At 36.9% G+C, this 22,206-nt stretch overlaps 1 protein-coding gene across 4 annotated transcripts in view; it reads left to right on the top strand.

The window, feature by feature from the left end:
• SDCCAG8 (SHH signaling and ciliogenesis regulator SDCCAG8) overlaps positions 1–22,206 on the top strand; it is a 274,761-nt gene that overhangs the window by 4,283 nt on the left and 248,272 nt on the right. For all 4 annotated transcript variants that reach the window (XM_060090899.1, XM_060090898.1, XM_060090900.1 and 1 more), the window contains exons 2-4: positions 9,508–9,660; positions 10,351–10,433; positions 19,565–19,678. In XM_060090899.1, the coding sequence (XP_059946882.1) occupies positions 9,508–9,660; positions 10,351–10,433; positions 19,565–19,678 (350 nt within the window). The remainder of the gene's footprint in view (positions 1–9,507; positions 9,661–10,350; positions 10,434–19,564; positions 19,679–22,206) is intronic.

Raw genomic sequence — 22,206 nt, 5'->3', positions numbered from 1 at the left:
AATATGGGAAGAAAATATAAAATTGGGGGGGTGATCCTTTTCTTTGTAAGTTGATCTAGTTTGATAAAACTGAAGATAATATTGATGGGCCAATTGTACACAAGTAAAATATAGAGCATCTTTCTGATTCCTACAAAGTGTTTTTTTTTCATTCCACAGAAGGACTCACATCTGTGGAAAGCCAGTGTTAATCTTGCTAGTCAATGCTTTGGTCACTGAATTAACCAGAAGTGATATCATCAGGACCTTTGGCAGACTTGAGAAAACCTGTGTATAACTACTTAAGTAAAAGTTCCTCTTTTTCTCAGTTTTACTCATCAGACTTGTATTTCTTCTTCTTTTTGTTTTTGCTTTTCTTAAATGTTTTCTAAAATTTTAAAATATTCTTTGCCATATACAGTATATATTTATGCACACACACATATTCTCTACAGCTAATGTTTGCTTATGTGTTTAACTCTGAGCCTCATTGAGACCAAGACAGGCAACAACGTAATAAAAGCTCTGGAAGCATTTATTATGAAATGAGAAAATTATTTTGGTGTTTTAGTGCAGACTGAAACATATCTCTCTTTTCTAAAAATTAAAGAAATGGAACTATTGGCTATTAATAAATAAGGATTGGTAATGCAAATGAAGTTTGTAAACATTTGAGTTTACTTTTTTGCTGATAAAATTTACATATATTCATTTTTTGTTTTATATACTTATGTGGCTTTTCTCAGTAGTTTTAACATTTATGACTATTTCTTCTACCAGAATAGCAAAAAGCTAGTAGAATTCCATTTTTTCTTCCCTACTAATAATGAGGTAAAATAGGCAAAAGACAGGATTTAGCAGCCCAAAAAGGGTGTTTTACAAATAAATAGTCATCCTGAAATAATGTGGTTCAGTGGTTCAGTGGTTCAGTGTTATGAGATTGTAAGGGCATTTTCACATGTTGGACATGTTTGGACAGGAAAAAGAGATGAAGTTGTTCTCAAGCTTTTGAGGTACTGAGAATAATTATATTAACTCTTGGGATTTTTAAAAGACTTAAACTCTGATCATTTTACCAGTTTTTGCTGAGGTTTTCCACCTTTTCACTTAGTGATACTCCTTTGAGGATCAAAAGGTAGGGAAAGTAGCTTGACATGCGCTTGTGTACTTGCTAAAGCAACCTTGATTATGGGAGAGCTTCATCAAAGCCCACTGGAATATTTAAAGGAATGATCACCTAAAGTAGCTCTGAAATATGGCCTTAGAGTACAACTGTTGCTTCATGTATTAGGCCTGGAAACAAAATGAAACTAAATATGAACTTCAAGTTTTTAATTACAGTAGATATAACAACTCCAGATACCTGGATCAGAAGTGCCTCATGGTAGTGATGGCCATGGGTTGTGCACTGCCTACCACAGTGGCAGGATGGCTCGCTATCCTGACCACTTTTCATCAAGAAATACCTGTAGTTACAAGGTAGCAATGTGGGAAGTTTCTCCTTAAAACCGAACAGGGGCTATCTCGTTTTATTAATCTAAAGCAGCAATTATCAACCAGGGTGACTTTTTTTCCATCCAGGAAACATCTGGTAATGTCCAGAGGCAGTTTTGGTTGTCATAACTGGCAGGGAGGAGTCTACTGGCATCTAGTGGGTAGAGGCCAGGGACGCTGCTATACAAACACAACACATCACCTTACAGTCAAGAATTATCAGGTCCAAATTTCAATAGTGCTAAGATTGAGAACCATGATCTAGAAGTAGCAAGGCATTGCTCATAACATTTACTTTGTGAGAATCATACTTGAGAATAATTACAATTAAGGGTACAGATTGTATTTGCTGATAATTTTACCTAGGTTCTGCCAGTCTGGCTAGGATTACTTCTTTATCAGGAAAGTGACAGGTGTATAAGTCCTCTCAGTTGGTGCCAAAAAAATACCAGGTGTATCCCTCATAATGCATATAGTCAATCTTGATTTGCCAGCATCCATCCATCATTAATGATCTTCTAGACACTGCTCTCTTAAGATGTTTACATTCTTGTTCGGATTATCTTTCACTCCTGGCACCAACCATTTTCACGTTTTTCAGCTTTTAGAGTCTTATGATAGTATTTTTTTTTGAGATTTTGTAGTTTCTGCACACTACTTTTAATCTCTGTCATTATTATAATTGCCATTTACAAAGCTCTTTTTCTCTGATTTTGGATTATGCTGTTTTTATCTTGGTCATACTACCTGTCAGTTCCCTAGTAAACAGTGACAACAATCTTCTGAACTACCTGAGGCCCAGTCAAGTGTGGACAGACACATATGTCTCTTACCTTGCCATGGTTTCATTTTTCTGCTTGTCTGTCCTGGTCTAAGCGTGTTTTAAGAACTGCGGCTCGTCTCATGCATGGCCTAGGGAGGTATGGTTCATTGCATGTTTTCTGAGAGACAGCTGAGCACTTCACTGGATGTGGTTCCGCCTCCCTGTCACCAGGATAATCCTTGTTCACATCTCCCAGTACAGATGGAGAATGTAGACATCAGTAATCCACAGTACGTATATAAGTGATGATCCTTCCTAGACAGGGACATATTTGCCTTTTGTTCAAAAGCATCTTGATGAAGAGAGGCTCAGTGTTGAGCTAGGAGTTAGAGAGTAGAGCAACTGGATTACAAAAATGAATAAAACAGACTTAAATTTCTCGGCAGTCAACAGCTTAATAACCTTTTCAGTGCTCATTGTATTGATTGATATTTGGATAGTGGACCAGCAGAAGTAGTATTTACTTACATTTATGTTCATATGATCCTGTAGGACTCAGAGGTTGTATTTGTGTTTGTATTCTTTTTTTTTTTTTTTTTTTTTTTTTGCGGTACATGGGCCTCTCACTGTTGTGGCCTCTCCCGTTGCGGAGCACAGGCTCTGGACGTGCAGACTCAGCGGCCATGGCTCACGGGCCCAGCCGCTCCACGGCATGTGGGATCTTCCCAGACCAGGGCACGAACCTGTGTTCCCTGCATCGGCAGGCGGACCCTCAACCACTGCGCCACCAGGGAAGCCCTGTTTGTATTCTTAATTAAGTTTAATTTTTATTTTTCTTGTGATGAGAACGTTTGAGATTTACTCTTCAAACCTACAACACAGTATTATTAATGATAGTCACGGTGCTGCACATTATATCCCAGGACGTAGTTTAGTTTAGTTTATAACTGGAAATTTGTAGCTTTTGACCCTCTTTGTCCATCTTGCCCACACACCCAACCCCTGAATCCATATTTTTCTAATTAAAAACCCTCTTCTCTTTTCCCCTCTATCACTGTTTCTTTTCTTTTTCTTTCCTAGCATCTTTATTAGAGTATAATTGCTTTACATTGTTGTGTTAGTTTCTGCTGTATAACAAAGTGAATCAGCTATACGTATACATATATCCCCATATCCCTTCCCTCTTGCATCTCCCTCCCACAATCCCTATCCCACCCATCTAGGTGGTCACAAAGCACCTAGCTGATCTCCCTGTGCTATGTGGCTGCTTCTCACTAGCTATCTATTTTACATTTGGTAGTGTATATATGCCGCTCTCTCACTTTGTCCCAGCTTACCCTTCCCGCTCCCCATGTCAAGTCCATTCTCTATGTCTGCGTCTTTATTCCTGTCCTGCCCCTAGGTTCATCAGAACCTTTTTTTTTTTTTTAGATTCCATATATATGTGTTAGCATATGGTATTTGTTTTTCTCTTTCTGACTTACTTCACTCTGTATGACAGACTCTAGGTCCATCTACATCACTACAAATAGTTCAATTTCGTTTCTTTTTATGTCTGAGTAATATTCCATTGTATATACGTGCCACATGTTTTTTTTTTTAATGCAGCTCTGCTATATAAAACATGCCTCTTTTTTAAACATCTTTATTGGAGTATAATTGCTTTACAATGGTGTGTTAGTTTCTGCTTTATAACAAAGTGAATCAGCTATACATATACATATATCCACATATCGCCTCCCTCCCACCCTCCCAATCCCACCCCTCTAGTGGTCACAAAGCACTGAGCTGATCTCCCTGTGCTATACGGCTGCTTCCCACTAGCTATCTATTTTACGTTTGGTAGTGTATATATGTCCATGCCACTCTCTTGCTTTGTCACAGCTTACCCTTCCCCCTCCCATGTCCTCAAGTCCATTCTCTACATCTGTGTCTTTATTCCTGTCCTGCCCCTAGGTTCTTCAGAACCTTTTTTTTTTTTTTTTAGATTCCATATATATATATGTTAGCATACAGTATTGGTTTTTCTCTTTCTGACTTACTTCACTCTGTATGACAGATTTTAGGTCCATCCACCTCACTACAAATAACTCAATTTTGTTTCTTTTTGTGGCTGAGTAATATTCCATTGTATATATGTGCCACATCTTCTTTATCCATTCATCTGTTGATGGACACTTAGTTTGCTTCCACGTCCTGGCTATTGTAAATAGAGCTGCAATGAACATTGTGATACATGACTTCTTTTGAATTATGGTTTTTTCAGGGTATATGCCCAGTAGTGAGATTGCTGGGTCATATGGTAGTTCTATTTTTAGTTTTCTAAGGAACCTCCATACTGTTCTCCATACTGGCTGTATCAATTTACATTCCCAGCAACAGTGCAAAAGGGTTCCCTTTTCTCCACACCCTCTCCAGCATTTATTGTTTGTAGATTTTTTGATGATGGCCATTCTGACCCGTGTGAGGTGATACCTCATTGTAGTTTTGATTTCCATTTCTCTAATGACTAGTGATGTTGAGCATCCTTTCATGTGTTTGTTGGCAATCTGTATATCTTCTTTGGAGAAATGTCTATTTAGGTCTTCTGCCCATTTTTGGATTGGGTTGTTTTTTTGATACTGAGCTGCATGAGCTGCTTGCATATTTTGGAGATTAATCCTTTGTCAGTTGCTTCATTTACAAATCTTTTCTCCCATTCTGAGTGTTGTCTTTTTGTCTTGTTTATGCTTTCCTTTGCTGTGCAAAAGCTTTTAGGTTTCATTAGGTCCCGTTTGTTTATTTTTGTTTTTATTTCCATTTCTCTAGGAGGTGGGTCAAAAAGGATCTTGCTGTGATTTATGTCATTGAGTGTTCTGCCTATGTTTTTCTCTAAGAGTTTTATAGTGTCTGGCCTTGCATTTAGGTCTTTAATCCATTTTGAGTTTATTTTTGTATACAGTGTTAGGGAGTTTTCTAATGTCATTCTTTTACATGTAGCTGTCCAGTTTTCCCAGTGCCATTTATTGAAGAGGTTGTCTTTTTTCCATTGTATATTCTTGCCTCCTTTATCAAAAATAAGGTGACTATATGTGCGTGGGTTTATCTCTGGGCTTTCTATCCTGTTCCATTGATCTATATTTCTGTTTTTGTACCAGTACCATACTGTCTTGATTACTGTAGCTTTGTAGCATAGTCTGAAGTCAGGGAGCCTGATTCCTCCAGCTCTGTTTTTCTTTCTCAAGATTGCTCTGGCTCTTCGGGGTCTTTCATGTTTCCATACAAATTGTGAAATTTTTTGTTCTACTTCTGTGAAAAATGCCATTGGTAGTTTTATAGGACATTCCATCCAAAACAACAGAATGTACTTTCTTCTCAAGTGCTCATGGAACATTCTCCAGGATAGATCATATCTTGGGTCACAAATTAAGCCTTGGTAAATTTAAGAAAATTGAAATCATATCAAGTATCATTTCGAACCACAACACTATGAGACTAGATATCAATTACAGGAAAAAAACTGTAAAAAATACAAGCATATGGAGGCTAAACAATACGCTACTAGAAGAAATAAAAGAGGAAATCAAAACTACCTAGAAACGGATGACAATGAAAACAAAACCCAAAACGACCCAGAACCTAAGGGATGCAGCAAAAGCAATTCTACGAGGGAAGTTTATAGCAATACAATCCTACCTCAAGAAACAAGAAAAATCTCAAATAAACAACCTAACCTTATACCTAAAGCCATTAGAGAAAGAAGAACAAAAAAAACCCCAAATTAGCAGAACGTAATTAAGTTTATATTCAGCCCATAGTTGGTGCTGGAGAGAAGAAATCAGGATGTATTGTGAAATCTCTTACTGTCCTCTCAGAGAGGAGAGGAAATGAGTATTCTTTCCATCTCTCGTTTATAGACAGTTAAAGCTGTGCCCATTAAAAGTGGGACAGGAAACCATAACTGGAACCTCCTGTCTAATCTGGTTTCCTTACATGTAAGCAGCAGATAACTGCATCTGGGGAGCAGTGTTCTTAATAAGGATTATGGGGCCTTCAGTTGCAATGGCTCCAGTTGAAGAGCAGTGGGGTTTTATATGTCTTGAAAGATCTGAGTGTTGTTATTCCTCAGGATTAACTCTGTTTGTCTGTTGCAGTGTATAATTATGTTAGTATGTATATATTTGAAAAACATTTAACATGTTTTGAAATGTAGTATTGAAATGACTTTAAAATATCACTTACCTCCTTAGTTTTAGTTTTAGGACACAGTTCTTACAAATTCCTTGTTTCCATCTCTTATGCTAACAACTAAAGTCACTCGTTGGAAAAAACCCCTAACCTTGTGTAATCACTTCTCTTTGGGATGGTTGTTGAGTTCAATATATTACTATTTCACATAATACTATTTTCATAGTGCAATTTAACACATGGTCTTTGAATGTTAAAAATTCTAAAAGATTAAACAATATTAGGAAAGGGATTAAATACGCTCATAAATCTCTGCCATCATTGTAAGCTAATGAAAGAAGTCTACCTATAAGGATTTACAACTACACAATTTTTTTCAGATTTCCTTTCCTTTTCCTAATATCGCTTATTAGCTTTTAGTCAGATTAGGTATAAATAAATAATTATCCTTTGTCTTATAGATGAAGTCATTTGATGGCTCCACAGAGCACACTTATAGTGTAATTCAAACCCTCTCTTTCCTTTTAATGGATGCAGTAAGGATAAGTGCTTTATTCATAGATTTCAGTGCATTAAGTCTAACGCTGTGTGAACTAAATTGCTTATCAAGTAACACTTTGATTTTCCTTTTTAACAAGTCTCTTTAGAAAATACTGAGTTATTGAAAAACTATTGCTGCTTCTCATTTTACTAAAACCAGGAATGCATCTTATCTGGACTTTTTTAAACTCATGAGGAGTAAAAGGAGACCAGGCTTGGTTAGTTATCAATTCCAAATTCCAGTCAGAGAAAGGTCTGCGTGGAAACAGGATTGATGTGGAGAAAATTGTAGTGGTAAATTCCCTGGGTCTCTTGTGTAGTTAGTAGTAGAATTTCACTGTTGAACCCTGACCTAAAAAAACTGTTTTCTTTAGTTTAATCAAGGTAGAAAATGAGTTGCTGTAAGCAAAGAACCTATATTAGAGATTTTGTAAGATAGAGAATATTTTTTTCTATTAAGTTAGTTTTTTAAGTTATTTTTTTCTGGTTTCAAACTTAAATTAATGAGCTTGGAGGAAGTATAATCTATGTTTCAAGGTCCTGTAGAATATATGTTTATAAATATATTTCCATCCATGACTGGTAATGAAAAGATAGCTGTTTTATAGCTTTTTTAGGGTTCCCACGTAGGTAGTAAGGAATAGGAGCTTTTTCTCCTGAGTACACAAGACGAAATAGATATAATTGTCAAGGAAGGGCCTTGGTCAGAAGAAAGAGAGAACTTCATTGGCATCATTGTTATGTGTTGCTCTGAATTAGGGAAAGTTTTTACTTAGAAAAAAATCTCTGAAAATCTTAAGAATTATTTAGATAGAATCCATTTGAAATAGATAATAGCTATACATGAACTTGCATGGGAATTCATCTTTTTCTAACATAAATTTCTATGTTAGATATATGTAAATATTTGGTAAATTTATGAATTAAAAATAACTTTCAAATACAGATGTCAAAATTTGAAAATGATGAGTGAAATCTGGGTTTCAGTTCTAATGTACAAGGAACATTTTTTTGTTATAGTTAATGTTTTCTAGATTGGAACTGGAGAATTTAATCATAAGAGATTAGCAGAAATAACAAGTTTAAACCTGAGGAAGTAACTGGACTTTAATTAATGAAATTACCAATTGATTGCCTTGTTCTCCAGTTGTCATACATGTAAAATATCCATAAAATGGGGTAGAATTATTAGTAATGTCATCACCAGTATCATTAGTATATTATTATAGTATAGTATTAACATATGGTACAGTATAATATTACTATATTAGTATAGTTCTGTTATTAATGTAAGACTTTGATCCTTTGCTGAAGATTTTTTTGGGTAAATATTTCACTGAATAATTATTTCAGTTCATCTATTGCTACTTAACAAGACACTAAAGCTTGATGGCAGAAAGCAACAACTAAAAGCATTTGTAGTATCTCTCACAGATCTGTGGGTTAATTGGACTCAAGCTGGGCAGTTTTCGGGTCTCTTTCATGCCATTGTAGGTAGATGGCCTCTGGCGCTGCAGTCATCAGGAGACTCCACCGGGCTGTTAGTGGGGCTGGGCTTCTCTCGTTCTCCCTGTGGTGGTCTGAGGGGCTTTCCTTTCCACATGGCCTCTTCACAATCTCTCCAGCAAGGTAGCCAGACTTCCTACTTTGTTTGGCTTGGAGTTTACAAAAACCAGAGTTCCGAGAGGTTAGAAGCAGAAGCTACCAGATATTTTAAAGATGTGACTGGTCTGGCGTGGTGTGCCTTCCATTGCATTCTCTTGGTTAGTGCAGGTTACAGGCCCACTGAGTTTCAACCTGGGAGAGGACAGGGATGTGAGGCTGGGTTCTTTGGGGGCTATTTTTAGAGATGAACTACTAGAATAATATACCTTAAAATACTTCATTTTGACTATTTATGTTAAGTATGTGCTAGTGAGTTTAAGCTTCAATTCTAGGCGTAGTCAGGTACACTAACCAAGAATTTCTACATAAGCTGTAGTCAGCCAGCAGTACGTAAGTACGACTGTAGTACAGAGGCTGCCGCTATAAGCATGTCAGCTGTTCAAATCTTGATCAAAACTAGGCCAGGTAGTCATATGTCTGTTGCTGCTAGAGGGACATCTGGCCCACAGGGACAAGGAGGCCTCCTTGGGCAGGAACTTGGTGTGGTGGTGTCCCTTTTGCCAGTTTTGCCCACCCACCCCTCTCCAGAAGGGGTAGGGGAGTCTTAGGCATTGAGGGGTTAGGATAGTGCTTTCCCTGTGAGGCTATTGTTTGGAGGATTGGAGGGGGGAGAAGCTCTCCCATTCAGTCCTCCTCAGCAGTAGAGCTATATATAGTGAATATCAATCAATCACTGAGGTGTCAGGGACCTTAGAGATCATCAAGTCTAACTTCTAACCCATGAACTTAATCTCTCACTTCCTCTGGCATGTTCCTCAGCAAGCTAGAAACAAAACTATGCTTTTTTCCCCATGAAGTATGAGAAATGATTGCTTTTCCTTTAGAAATTGTCTTCTTGAGTCAGCGTACCTTTGGTCGCCCAGATTTCACTGGCCCTGATTTTCATCATGTTGTTACAGATCGTGCCAACAGAAGCATTCACCAATTGAAATGTGCCCTGAGAGAAGGTGATGTCACTATTGGAGAAGATGTAATGGATCCTTCTTTTAGTACCAGTGTAGGAAATGAGGATTCTGGGAATGCCTGGCGTGAACTGCAACACAGCCATGCTGGTGAGTGTGAATGTCAGTCCTGACCTGAATGACACACAGTGAATTCTTTAAACTCCATACAGTAATGACTCCAATCTATCCTTTACTGCTAGGATTTTAGTCGAGAAACACAAATCAGCTAATCTAATTCCCTTGCTTATTTTTTTTTTTATTTTGACTTCTCAATGCCTATAGGATGTTGTAGCAGTATTTCCTTAAGATGAATCCAAGCTGCCTCTCCAGCCTTATTTTTCTGTTTTCCTTTCAACTGTCTATCTTTCAAGCCATGTTCTAATCATACCAACCTATAGCCATGCTTCTATGCTTTGCATGAGCCACACATTCTAACTGGATTTTTTTCTCACCCTTTTCTGCTTGGTAATCTCCTGTATATCCTTCACGGTATTGTCTTCTCTGTGAAAACAATTATGTGCTTCCTCTTCATAGCACTATGCATAGCTTAGGTCTACCTAGAGCTTATTATATTGTTGTATATCTGTTAGTTATATCCCTCTTGCTCACAAGCAAGGTTCTTAGCTCTTAAGTGGTAGAGGTTTTCTTGTTTGTCTTTGTGTCCCCAGTCAGTAGCACATTTTGTGGTGCATAATACATATTTAAACAATATTTGTCAGATTGATGGATGGATAGATGGGTGATAATAAACCATGGATCTAAAATAAGGTGAATAAACCCATCACTTTTGCTCCATAGTTAATCAACTCAAAGCTTTGCTATGCCAACAAGCAACTAAGGAAAGTGAGATATCTCCAAGAAGACAAAAATTGTCCCCTTTGGTAAGTATCAGCTTTTGCAACCTGACAAAAGCATTATTTTTCTAACTATGTTTTAATTTTACTGTGTCATTTTAGTAGTACATATTGTAAACAGATACTGAGCAGGGCCTGCTAATAGTGTAAAACATTAAAAGAAATTATTTTCCCTCTGATTATTTTGGCTGAAGAAGAGAGACTTACATGGCAGAGAGAATTCTGATTTTTTAATTTATTATTCACTTGAAAAATGTGAGTGAGGAAATAGTTTGGAGAATTTACTTTGCAACTGTTAGCAAATATAAAAAAGAAACAATATATGGAAAAGATTAACCATTGCTTTTTTAGAGGGGCATATCTATATTTTATTATTTTTAGAATTTACTGTTTAATTCTAGCAGTCCTTTGTTTTACTCTTTTATGTAATCTTATTCTAAATTTTAAAATATATGGTTATAAATTTGTGTGATACAAGAAGCTGTACTCTGCTTCTTCTGAAGCTGTTTTCTCTTGCTGTTGCTTTGACGGAGTGTATTATTTCTGACTGAAGCAATGTGATATAAAGCCTGAGGTAGGTGGGAGGGCAGGGTAGGTGTGAGGGAGAGTGGGTGTGAGGGAAGGGTACTGTGAAGGAAGGGTACTGTGAGGGAAAGGGTATATGTGAGGGAAGGATTTGGCCAGGTTTAAATGGTCAAAATAATAATCTAGGCTTTAGGTCTATCTAGGGTCTATTATGTACTCTCTCACAGGGTTTTTGTAATAATAAGATAAGATCATATATTTAAAATTCTTTAGAAACCTATGAAGTATGACACAAATATAAAATGTCATAGCAACAATAACTACCTTGCATTTTTTTTTTTTTTTTCTTTTTACGGTATGCGGGCCTCTCACTGTTGTGGCCTCTCCCGTTGCGGAGCACAGGCTCCGGATGCGCAGGCCCAGCGGCCACGGCTCACGGGCCCAGCCGCTCCGCGGCATATGGGATCCTCCCAGACCGGGGCACGAACCCGTATCCCCTGCATCGGCAGGCGGACTCTTAACCACTGCGCCACCAGGGAGGCCCCTACCTTGCATTTTCAATGTCCGTGACAGTTGGATACTAAGGCTACATGCTGGAAACTTGGAGACATGTCAGTTTCCTTTACTCACAGATGAAATGTCATAAGAGTACCCTTCAATTAACACTTCATTCCAGCCTGACACATACTTTCATGTTTAATTCCCACTTTAGAGAAATGTACTACGTACTCCTATTCAATATTTATAGGTATAAATTATAATTTAAAAAAATATTTCATCATTCAGTGAATTTATTACTGTTGACTCCTAGTTTCTAGAATGCTCTTAAGCACACATGGGTGGAGTACTTTTAAGTCTAGTAGATTAAGGTGCTATATCTGTTGAATGCTCAGACATGCTTAGTAGCATTTTAAAGATAAAATTGAGCAGTGATATTACAAAACTTATTGACTTCAAATAGGCAAGAAAACTCTCAACAAAATCATCAGTTGTATATACCAATATGCAGGTCTATTTATATTGGAGCTATGTGAAAGAATGGAAATTAGACTCTAAATGTATATGACCTACATGTGATGATTATAAGCCATAACCATGGTAAGTAGCTTTTGAAGATTTTACCCTTTAGAATGCAGTTTCATAGCCAATATGACATATGAGAAATATGTGGCTGTATTGATAGTGAAACTGAGGCAGTGTTGAGATAGAAAATGTCTAAACATTATTACCTGTTATTTTAAAATGTGGACATCCAGATTATAATAAACCCTTCAAAGTATATACAAGTTATTTCATATGGAGATTTTCCACATGACATAAGCTTGTTTTTAATTTTCACATTGACTATCCCCTATATACACATAATAATAATTCATATTTGTCTATGTACCGAACCCCTTTCTATTAATATTAATTATTATAATTAGTTACTTTCTACTTAACACAGATAATTCATTTAATTAAAGTCTCTTTGGTTTTTAAATTTATTAAATATTCCCAGAAGGAAAGCTCTACTGAATTATTTTGCCATGGGAGCTGGTACTTCATCATTTATAGGAATTTCTGCTGGATTGAAAAACAAAATGATTGTGTGTCTCATCTCAAGCATTCCTCTGGGTTCATCTAACTGGTTGAACCTCATTTTCCCTTTCCTCTCTTCCTCTTTTCTTTAAATAATATCATCGTATGATGTATGATTTATAAACCATTTTATAATCATTTTAGGATAAGCTAAGATGTACATTAAAAAATCAATTCCAGGACTGCTGCAGAAGTAAAGAGAATTAACACTTTTTATGATGTCTCTTCATTGAGTCCTCAGTGCAGTGTATCTCAGTTTATGTATGTATCTGCTTCGGCACTCTAGTCTTAGAGGCTCCAGAACAGCAGTCTCGAATTGTCTTGAGTACTAGGGTCAAAAATCAAAAATCAGGTTTTGCTAACGTACTCCTTAGTAGATAGAATTTTACCTTACTGACACACATTTGGCACATTTGTCTAAAGAATCCCTCCTTCAGGCAGCTTGTTCTGCAATTTTAGCTAGCAGTCCTCTTCTATGGTGGTTTCTTGAAGAGCTGTCCCTTTATCTCAGAATTACTGAGTAGGATATCACATTTTCAGATGGCTCAAATAGGCAGTTCATTCCAGCCAATTATACTACTCCAGCATTTTTCCATTTGCCATATGCTTTTTACAACCACTTTCACTGTCCATCTTTAAAAAATGATATTCATATCCCTGATTCTTATCTATTTGTAGAATTTATAGAATAAAGAAATAAATACTATTAGCCACATTGTGATCTAGTCTATGTTTTTAAATTATTTTTTATACAGCAGATTGTTATTAGTTATCTATTTTATATCTATTCGTATATATATGACTGTCCCAATTTCCCAATTCATCCCCGCCTTTCCCCCCATTGGTGTCCATAAGTTTGTTCTCTACATCTGTGTCTCTATTTCTGCCTTTCAAACTGGTTCATCTGTACCATTTTTCTATATTCCACATATATGTGTTAATATACGATATGTGTTTTTCTCTTTCTGACTTACTTCACTCTGTATGACAGTCTCTAGGTTCATCCACGTCTTTACAAATGACCCAATTTCATTCCATTATATGGCTAATATTCCATTGTATATACGTACCACATCTTCTTTATCCATTTGTCTGTCGATGGGCATTTAGGTTGCTTCCATGACCTGGCTATTGTAAATAGTGCTACAATGAACAGTGGGGTGTGTTTGTCTTTTTGAATTATGGTTTTCTCTGTGTATAGTCCCAGTAGTGGGATTGCGGGGTCATATGGTAATTCTATTTTTAGTTTTTTAAGGAACCTCCTTACTGTTCTCCATAGTGGCTGTATCAATTTCCATTCCCACCAACAGTGCAAGAGGATTCCCTTTTCTCCACCCTCTCCAGCATTTGTTGTTTGTAGACTTTCTGATGATGCCCATTCTAACCGGTGTGACGTGATACCTCATTGTAGTTTTGATATGCATTTCTCTAATAATTAGTGATGTTGAGCAGCTTTTCATGTGCCTCTTGGCATTCAGTATATCTTCTTTGAAGAAATGTCTATTTAGGTCTTCAGACCATATTTTGATTGGGTTGTTCGTTTTTGTAATATTGAACTGCATGACCTGTTTTTATATTTTGGTGATTAATCCTTTGTCCATTGATTTGTTTGCAAATATTTTCTGCCATTCTGAGGGTTGTCTATTCATCTTGTTTATAGTTTCCTTTGCTGCACAAAAGCTTTTAAGTTTCATTAGGTCCCATTTGTTTATTTTTGTTTTTATTTCCATTACTTTAGGAGGTGGGTCAAAAAAGATCTTCCTGTGATTTATGTCAAAGAGTGTTCTTCCTATGATTTCCTCTAAGACTTTTATAGTGTCTGGTCTTACATTTAGGTGTTTAATCTATTTTGAGTTTATTTTTGTGTATCGTGTTAGGGAGTGTTCTAATTTCATTCTTTTACATGTAGCTGTCCAGTTTTCCCAGTGCCATTTATTGAAGAGGCTGTCTTTTCTCCATTGTATATCCTTGCCTCCTTTTTCAGAGATTAGGTGACCATAGGTGCATGGGTTTCTCTCTGGGCTTTCAATCCTGTTCCATTGATCTATATTTCTGTTTTTGTGCCAGTACCATATTGTCTTGATTACTGTAGCTTTGTAGTGTAGTCTGAAGTCAGGGAGTCTGACTCCTCCAGCTACGTTTTTTTCCCCTCAAGATTGCTTTGGCTATTTGGGGTCTTTTGTGTCTCCATACAAATTTTAAGATTTTTTTGTTCTAGTTCTGTAAAAAATTGCCACTGCTAATTTGATAAGGATTGTATTGACTCTGTAGATTGCTTTAGGTAGTATAGTCATTGTCACAATGTTGATTCTTCCAATCCAAGAACATGGTATATCTCTCCATCTGTTTGTATCATCTTTAATTTCTTTCATCAGTGTCTTATAGTTTTCTGCATACAGGTCTTTTGTCTCCTTAGGTAGGTTTATTCCTAGGTATTTTATTCTTTTTGTTGCAATGGTGACTGTGATTGTTTCCTTAATTTCCCTTTCTGATCTTTTGTTGTTAGTGTGTAGAAATGCAAGAGATTGGTGCATTAATTTTGTACCCTGCAACTTTACCAAATTCACTGATTAGCTCTAATAGTTTTCTGGTGGTATTTGTAGGATTATCTATGTACAATATCATGTTATCTGCAAACACTGACAGTTTTACTTCTTCTTTTCCAATTTGTATTCCTGTTGTTTCTATTTTTCTCTGATTGCCATGGCTAGGAGTTCCAAAGCTATCTTGAATAATAGTGGCGAGAGTGAACATCCTTGTCTTGTTCCTGATCTTAGAGGAAATTCTTTCAGTTTTTCACCATCGAGAATGATGTTTGCTGTGGGTTTGTCGTATATGGCCTTTATTATGTTGAGGTGGGTTCCCTCTATGCCCATTTTCTGGAGAGTTTTTATCAAAATGGGTGTTGAATTTTGTCTTAAGCTTTTTCTGCATCTATTGAGATGATCATATGGTTTTTATTCTTCAGTTTGTTAATATGGTGTATCACATTGATTTGCATATATTGAGGAATCCTTGCATCCATGGGATAAATCCCACTTGATCACCGTGTATGATCCTTTTAATGTGTTGTTGGATTCTGTTTGCTAGTATTTTGTTGAAGATTTTTGCATCTATGTTCATCAGTGATATTGGTCTGTAATTTTCTTTTTTTGTAGTATCTTTGTCTGGTTTTGGTATCAGAGTGATGGTGGCCTTGTAGAATGAGTTTGGGAGTTTTCCTTCCTCTGCAATTTTCTGGGAGAGTTTGAGAAGGATGGGTGTTAGCTCTTCTCTAAATGTATGATAGTATTTACCTGTGAAGCCATCTGGTCCTGGACGTTTGTTTGTTGGAAATTTTTATTCACAGTTTAAATTTCATTACTTGTGATTGGTCTATTCATATTTTCCGTTTCTTCCTGGTTCAGTCTCAGAAGTTTGTGCTTTTCTAAGAATTTGTCCATTTCTTCCAGGTTGTCCATTTTATTAGCATACTTTTGCTTGCACTAGTCTCTGATGATGCTTTGTATTTCTGCAGTGTCTGTTGTAACTTCTCCTTTTTCGTTTCTAATTTTATTGATTTGAGTCTTCTCCCTCTTTTTCTTGATGAGTCTGGCTAAAGGTTTATCAATTTTGTTTATCTTCTCAAAGAACCAGCTCTTAGTCTTATTGATCTTTGCTATTGTTTTCTTTGTTTCTATTTCATTTATTTGTGCTCTGATCTTTATGATTTCTTTCCTTCTACTAACTTTCGGTTTTGTTTGTTCTTCTTTCTCTAGTTCCATTAGGTGTAAGGTTTGATTGTTTATTTGAGATTTTTCTTGTTTCCTGAGGTAGGATTGTATTGCTATAAACTTCCCTCTTAGAACTGCTTTCGCTGGATCCCATCTGTTTTGGATCATCGTGTTTTCATTGTCATGTATCTGTAGGTGTTTTTTAACTTCCTTTTTGATTTCTTCAGTGATCTCTTGGTTATTTAGTAACATATGGTTTAGCCTCCATATGTTTGTGTTTTTAATGTTTTTTTCCCTGTAATTTATTTCTAATCTCATAGTGTTGTGGTAGGAAAAGATGCTTGATATGATTTCAGTTTTCTTAAATTTACAAGGCTTGATTTGTGACCCAAGGTGTGATCTATCCTGGACAATATTCCATATGCACTTGAGAAGAAAGTGTATACTGTTGTTTTTGGATGGAATGTCCTATGAATATCAATTAAATCTAACTGGTCTATTATGTCATTTAAAGCTTGTGTTTCCTTATTAATTTTTTGTCTGGATGATTTGTCCATTGGTGTATGTGTGATGTTAAAGTCCCCCAATATTAGTGTGTTACTGTCATTTATCTCTTTTATAGCTCTTAGCCTTTGCTTATGTATTGAGGTGCTTCTCTGTTGGGTGCATATATATTTATAATTGCTATATCTTCTTGGATTGATCCCTTGATCATTATGTAGTGTCCTTTCTTGTCTCTTGTAGCATTCTTCATTTTAAAGTCTTTTGATCTAAGTGTTGCTACTCCAGCTTTCTTTTGATTTCTATTTTCATGGAATATCTTTTCCCATCCCCTCACTTTCAGTCTCTATGTGTCCCTAGGTCTGAAGTGCATCTCTTGTAGACAGCATATATACAGAGTCTTGGTTTTGTATCCATTCAACCAATCTGTGTGTTTTGGTTGGAGCATTTAATCCACTCACATTTAAGGTAATTATTGATATATATGTTCCTATTACCATTTTTTAATAGGTCCTTTTCTTCTCTTATGTTTCCCTCTTAGAGAAGTTCCTTTAGCATTTGTTGTAGAGCTGATCTGGTGGTGCTGAATTTTCTTAGCTTTTGCTTGTCTGTAAAGCTTTTGATTTCTCTGTCAAATCTGAGTGAGATCCTTGCCAGGTAGAGTAATCTTGGTTGTAGTTTCTTCCCTTTAATCACTTTAAGTATATCTTGCCTCTCCTTTCTGGCTTGTAGAGTTTCTGTTGAGAAATCAGCTGTTAACCTTATGGGAGTTCCCTTGTATGGTTTTTTTTCTTTCTTTTTTTTTTTTTTTTTGGCTGCATTGGGTCTTCATTGCTGCACGCCGTCTTTCTCTAGTTGCGGTCAGTGGGGGCTACTCTTCATTGTGCACGGGCTTCTCCTTGTGGTGGCTTCTCCTCTTGTCATGTGGGCTCTAGTCATGTGGGCTTCAGTAGTTGTAGCATGAGGGCTCAGTAGTTGTGTGTTGGGGGCTCTAGAGTGCAGGCTCAGTAGTTGTGGCACATGGGCTTAGCTGCTCCACAGCATGTTGGATCTGCCCAGACCAGGGCTTGAACCCATGTCCCCAGAATTGGCAGGCAGATTCTTAACCACTGTGCCACCAGGGAAGCTCCCCTTGTATGTTATTTGTCATTTTTCCCTTTTTGCTTTTAATAATTTTTCTTTGTCTTTAATTTTTCTCAGTTTGATTACTATGTGTCTCAGTGTGTTTCTCCTTTGGTTTATCCTGCCTGGGACTCTCTGTGCTTGCAGCACCTGGGTGTTTCGTTTTCCATATTAGGGAAGTTTTCCACTATAATCTCTTCGTATATTTTCTCGGGTCCTTTCTCTCTCTCTTCTCCTCTGGATCCCCTATAATGCGAATGTTGGTGCATTTAATGTTGTCCCAGAGGTCTGTTAGGCTGTCTTCATTTCTTTTTATTCTTTTTTCTTTACTCTGTTCAACAGCAGTGAATTCCATCATTGTCTTCCAGGTCACTTATCTGTTCTTCTGTCTCAGTTATCCTTCTATTGATTCCTTCTAGTGTGTTTTTCATTTCAGTTATTGTATTGTTCATCTCTGTTTTTTGTTGTTTAATTCTTCTAGATGTTTGTCCTTTAATTCTTATAGGTCTTCGTTAAACATTTCTTGCATCTTCTTGATCTTTGCCTCCATTCTTTTTCTGATGTCCTGGATCGCCTTCACTATGATTATTCTGAATTCTTTCTTTGGAAGGTTGCCTATTTCCACTTCATTTAGTTGTTTTTCTGGGGTTTTATCTTGTTCCTTCATCTGGTACATAGTCCTCTGCCTTTTCATTTTGTCTGTCTTTGAATGTGGTTTTCATTCCATAGGCTGTAGGATTGTAGTTCTTCTTGCTTCTGCTGTCTGCCCTCTGGTGGATGAGTCTATCTAAGAGGCTTGTGCAGGCTTCCTGATGGGAGGGACTGGTGGTAGGTAGAACTGGGTGTTTCTCTGGTGGGCAGAGCTCAGTAAAACTTTAATCCGCTTGTCTGCTGATGGGTGGGGCTGAGTTCCCTCCCTGTTGGTTGTTTGGCCTGAGGCAACCCAGCAGTGGGGGCTACAGGCTCTTTGGTGGGGCTAATGGCAGACTCCCGGGAGGGCTCACGCCAAGGAGTACCTTCCAGAACTTTTGCTGCCAGTGTCCTTGTCCCTTCAGTGAGCCACAGCTACCGCCCGCCTCTGCAGGAGACCCTCCAACACTAGCAGGTAGGTCTGGTTCAGTCTCCTGTGGGGTCACTGCTCCTTCTCCCTGGGTCCTGATGCACACACTACTTTGTGTGTGCCCTCCAAGAGTGTATTCTCTGTTTCCCCCAGTCCTGTCAAAGTCCTGCACTCAAATCCTGCTAGCCTTGAACGTCTGGATCTCTGGGAATTCCTCCTCCCGTTGCTGGAACCCCAGGTTGGGAAGCCTGACGTGGGGCTCAGAACCTTCACTCCAGTGGATGGACTTCTGTGGTATAAGTGTTCTCTAGTTTGTGAGTCACCCACCCAGAAGTTATGGGATTTGATTTTATCGTGATTGCACCCCTCCTACAATCTCATTGAGGCTTCTCCTTTGTCTTTGGATGTGGGGTATCTTTTTTGGTGAGTTCCAGTGTCTTCTTGTTGATGATTTTTCAGCAGTTAGTTGTGATTCCGGTGCTCTTGCAAGAGGGAGTGAGAGCACATCCTTCTACTCTGCCATCTTGAAGCAATCTCCCTAGTCTATGTTTATACTATGTTTATATGACATCAGTGCTAAATTGAGTATGGAGATGGTATTAACTGATTCTTTGCTAAATCCAAACATCCTTCATTTGTTTTTGGTTTTGCCTTAGAAGTCATCAGAATATGAGGAAACTGATATGACTGCTATACACAATTTTGTTCCCATCATCAGTGACCAGTCTCAATACATTCATCATTTAGAGGCAGAAGTCAAGTTCTGTAAGGTAAGTTTCTCATTAAAAATTTAAGCCAACCTAAATTAAAGTTGATATTAATAATGCCTTGTATGAAAATTTGCTATTATTAGTCACGTTTATAGCAATGCATTTACAGTTGCCATCTTTATATGAGTGAAAAGACTGATGTGTAATAGGAGCTTCTCAGTCTTAGGAATGATACTCCTGACTATGCCATTTCTGAATATTTAATTTCCCAGTAGTCTATAACTATGTCTAATATTTTGATAATATTCTCTCATGTTTCAGAAATTTTCCTTTCCACCCTGTTTACTTTAGCCCAGCTTATGGCAAATGCTTTGGAATAGTAATACCAATCATTCTCCCATACTTATCAACCTATTGAAATTGTTGTGCAGCAAGTAGGGATTCTAAGCAGTAGATTAGATCTACCCCATGTCAGTATAAAGGTTCTTACCTTGACTTTGAATATGTATAGCTCATTGGGGTACTGATACTTATGATCAAGAAACCAGATGTGTCACCTATGGCATGTAACTAGATGTTACATGTTGCATGACTGTATGAACTGTATGAACTTTAGTAATGTCATTAATGCCATTGGAGCCTTTCTGCCTTCCCAAAGTATGTTAATGTTTTAGTTTTTTGGGTTTTTTTTAATATCAGTGCATCAGATCATGTGATATTTTTATAGGAGTTACTGATATCTTTTTTATCAGTATTATATGTATTATATTTTCAACGTTTGGCTACTCTTCCAAGGTGTAAGTCTGATAGGTAACTTAAGAAACCTTTAAACATTTAATGTCTTGAGTTTTCAAGGGAGTTTCCTGATCTTAGCATGTCATTTTCTCTTTGTTCTTGAGGATACAACCATTATTATACAAGTATTCTTGGATTACCAGAAAAGCTGAAATAATATCCTAGGACTCAGTCCATTAATAAGCTTCTGTTAATTCCTAAAATGCTGTGGGTAAAACTTAAGAGATATTGTAGGGGAAATAAAAGTTTAGCTCTGCCCTTTTAGTGTCTTTGGTTGGACCTTAAAATTAAATTGACATAAGACAGATTAACAGGATGAAAGGATACCCATTTATTTAATGCAGGATTTATGTGACATGGGAACCTTCATAAGGAAGTGAAGACCCGAAGAAGTGGTGAAACCTAAATGTTTTTATACTTGGTTGAACAAAGAGAGGCAGCTGTGGAAGTGTAACTAAAATATGTGGGGAGGTAAAGAAGATGAGTTCTTCTAACAAGGTCTGTTTGTACAGATTTCTCTCAGCCTCTACTTCTTGTCTCTGGTGATAAGAATGTTTTTTTCTTCCTGGTGTAGGGAGAGCATCTTTCACGTGAGAGTTTTATTCCTGCTTTCAGGAAGAAAAGGGGAGGTCAGAGCACTCTTTTGTACCTGCTGTTTTTCACATGCCCTTAGCTCAAGATAATTCTTCCAAAGTGACATATTAGGGGATGGCAGATTCTGCCACTCTGCAATATACATCATAATAAACTTACCATCTAGTTGAGAGCACTGTTAACCTATGAGGACAACAGCAGCCCTTTAGAAGATATAGTGTAGCCATTTATTTTGTGGTATAAACTATAATTATAATGAGAGAAGAAGGTTACTAAAAGCTAGTGTCTTTGGAGATGTTTTTATGGGAGAGAATAATCTTAAGGCGTAGGATCATTAGATCAGCAGAAGGGAGATGAACAAATTTCAAAGAGAAAACAGCAACAATGAAAGAATATATTCAGGATGAATATGATTTATTTATGGGGGACATGAGACATCTATTTCTAAATTCTTACAATGGAGGACATCTCTTAGAAATAATTAAAATAATGCTGAACTGATAAAATGGAAGATTAAAAAATCCTTGAAAGTCAGACAGAGTATAAATATGATGCATTTTAACAAGTGAGTAAGATAATGAAAGTAATGTTTAAGGGCCTAGAAATCTTATTAGTTTGATTAATTAATAGACTTTATTTTTTAGATCAGTTTTAGGTTAACAGAAAAGTTGAATGGAAAGTACATAGTGTTCCCAGGTACTCCCATGTACTTCATAGCTCCACAGCAGTTTCCCCTGTTATTTACATCATGCATCAGTGTAGTACAATTGTTTGTTACAATTGATGAGCCACTATTATTACATTATTATTTACTAAATTCCTCAGTTTACATTAGTGTTCACTCTTTGTGTTTTATATTCTATAAGTTTTAAAAAACGTATAATGACATATACCCACCATTACAGTAGCATGCAGAATAATTTCACTGCCTTAAATATCATCTGCACTGTGCTATTTATCCCTTCCTACCTGCTAAACCCCTGGCAACCACTGATCTTTTTACTGTCTCCATAGTTTGGCCTTTTCCAGAATGTCATATAGTTGGAATCATACAGTTTTGTAGCCTTTTCAGATTGGCTTCATTGAGTTCATAATATACATTTAAGTTTCCTTCATGTCTTTTCATGGCTTGATAGCTCATTTCTTTTTATCACTGAGTAATATTCCATTGTATGGATATAACATAGTTTGTTTATCCA

The sequence above is a fragment of the Mesoplodon densirostris genome, chromosome 2 (assembly GCF_025265405.1).
Source record: "Mesoplodon densirostris isolate mMesDen1 chromosome 2, mMesDen1 primary haplotype, whole genome shotgun sequence".
NCBI classification, from domain to species: Eukaryota; Metazoa; Chordata; class Mammalia; order Artiodactyla; family Ziphiidae; genus Mesoplodon; species Mesoplodon densirostris.
Note: the sequence above shows the minus strand (reverse complement) of the source record. Positions and strands in the feature narration are given on the sequence as shown.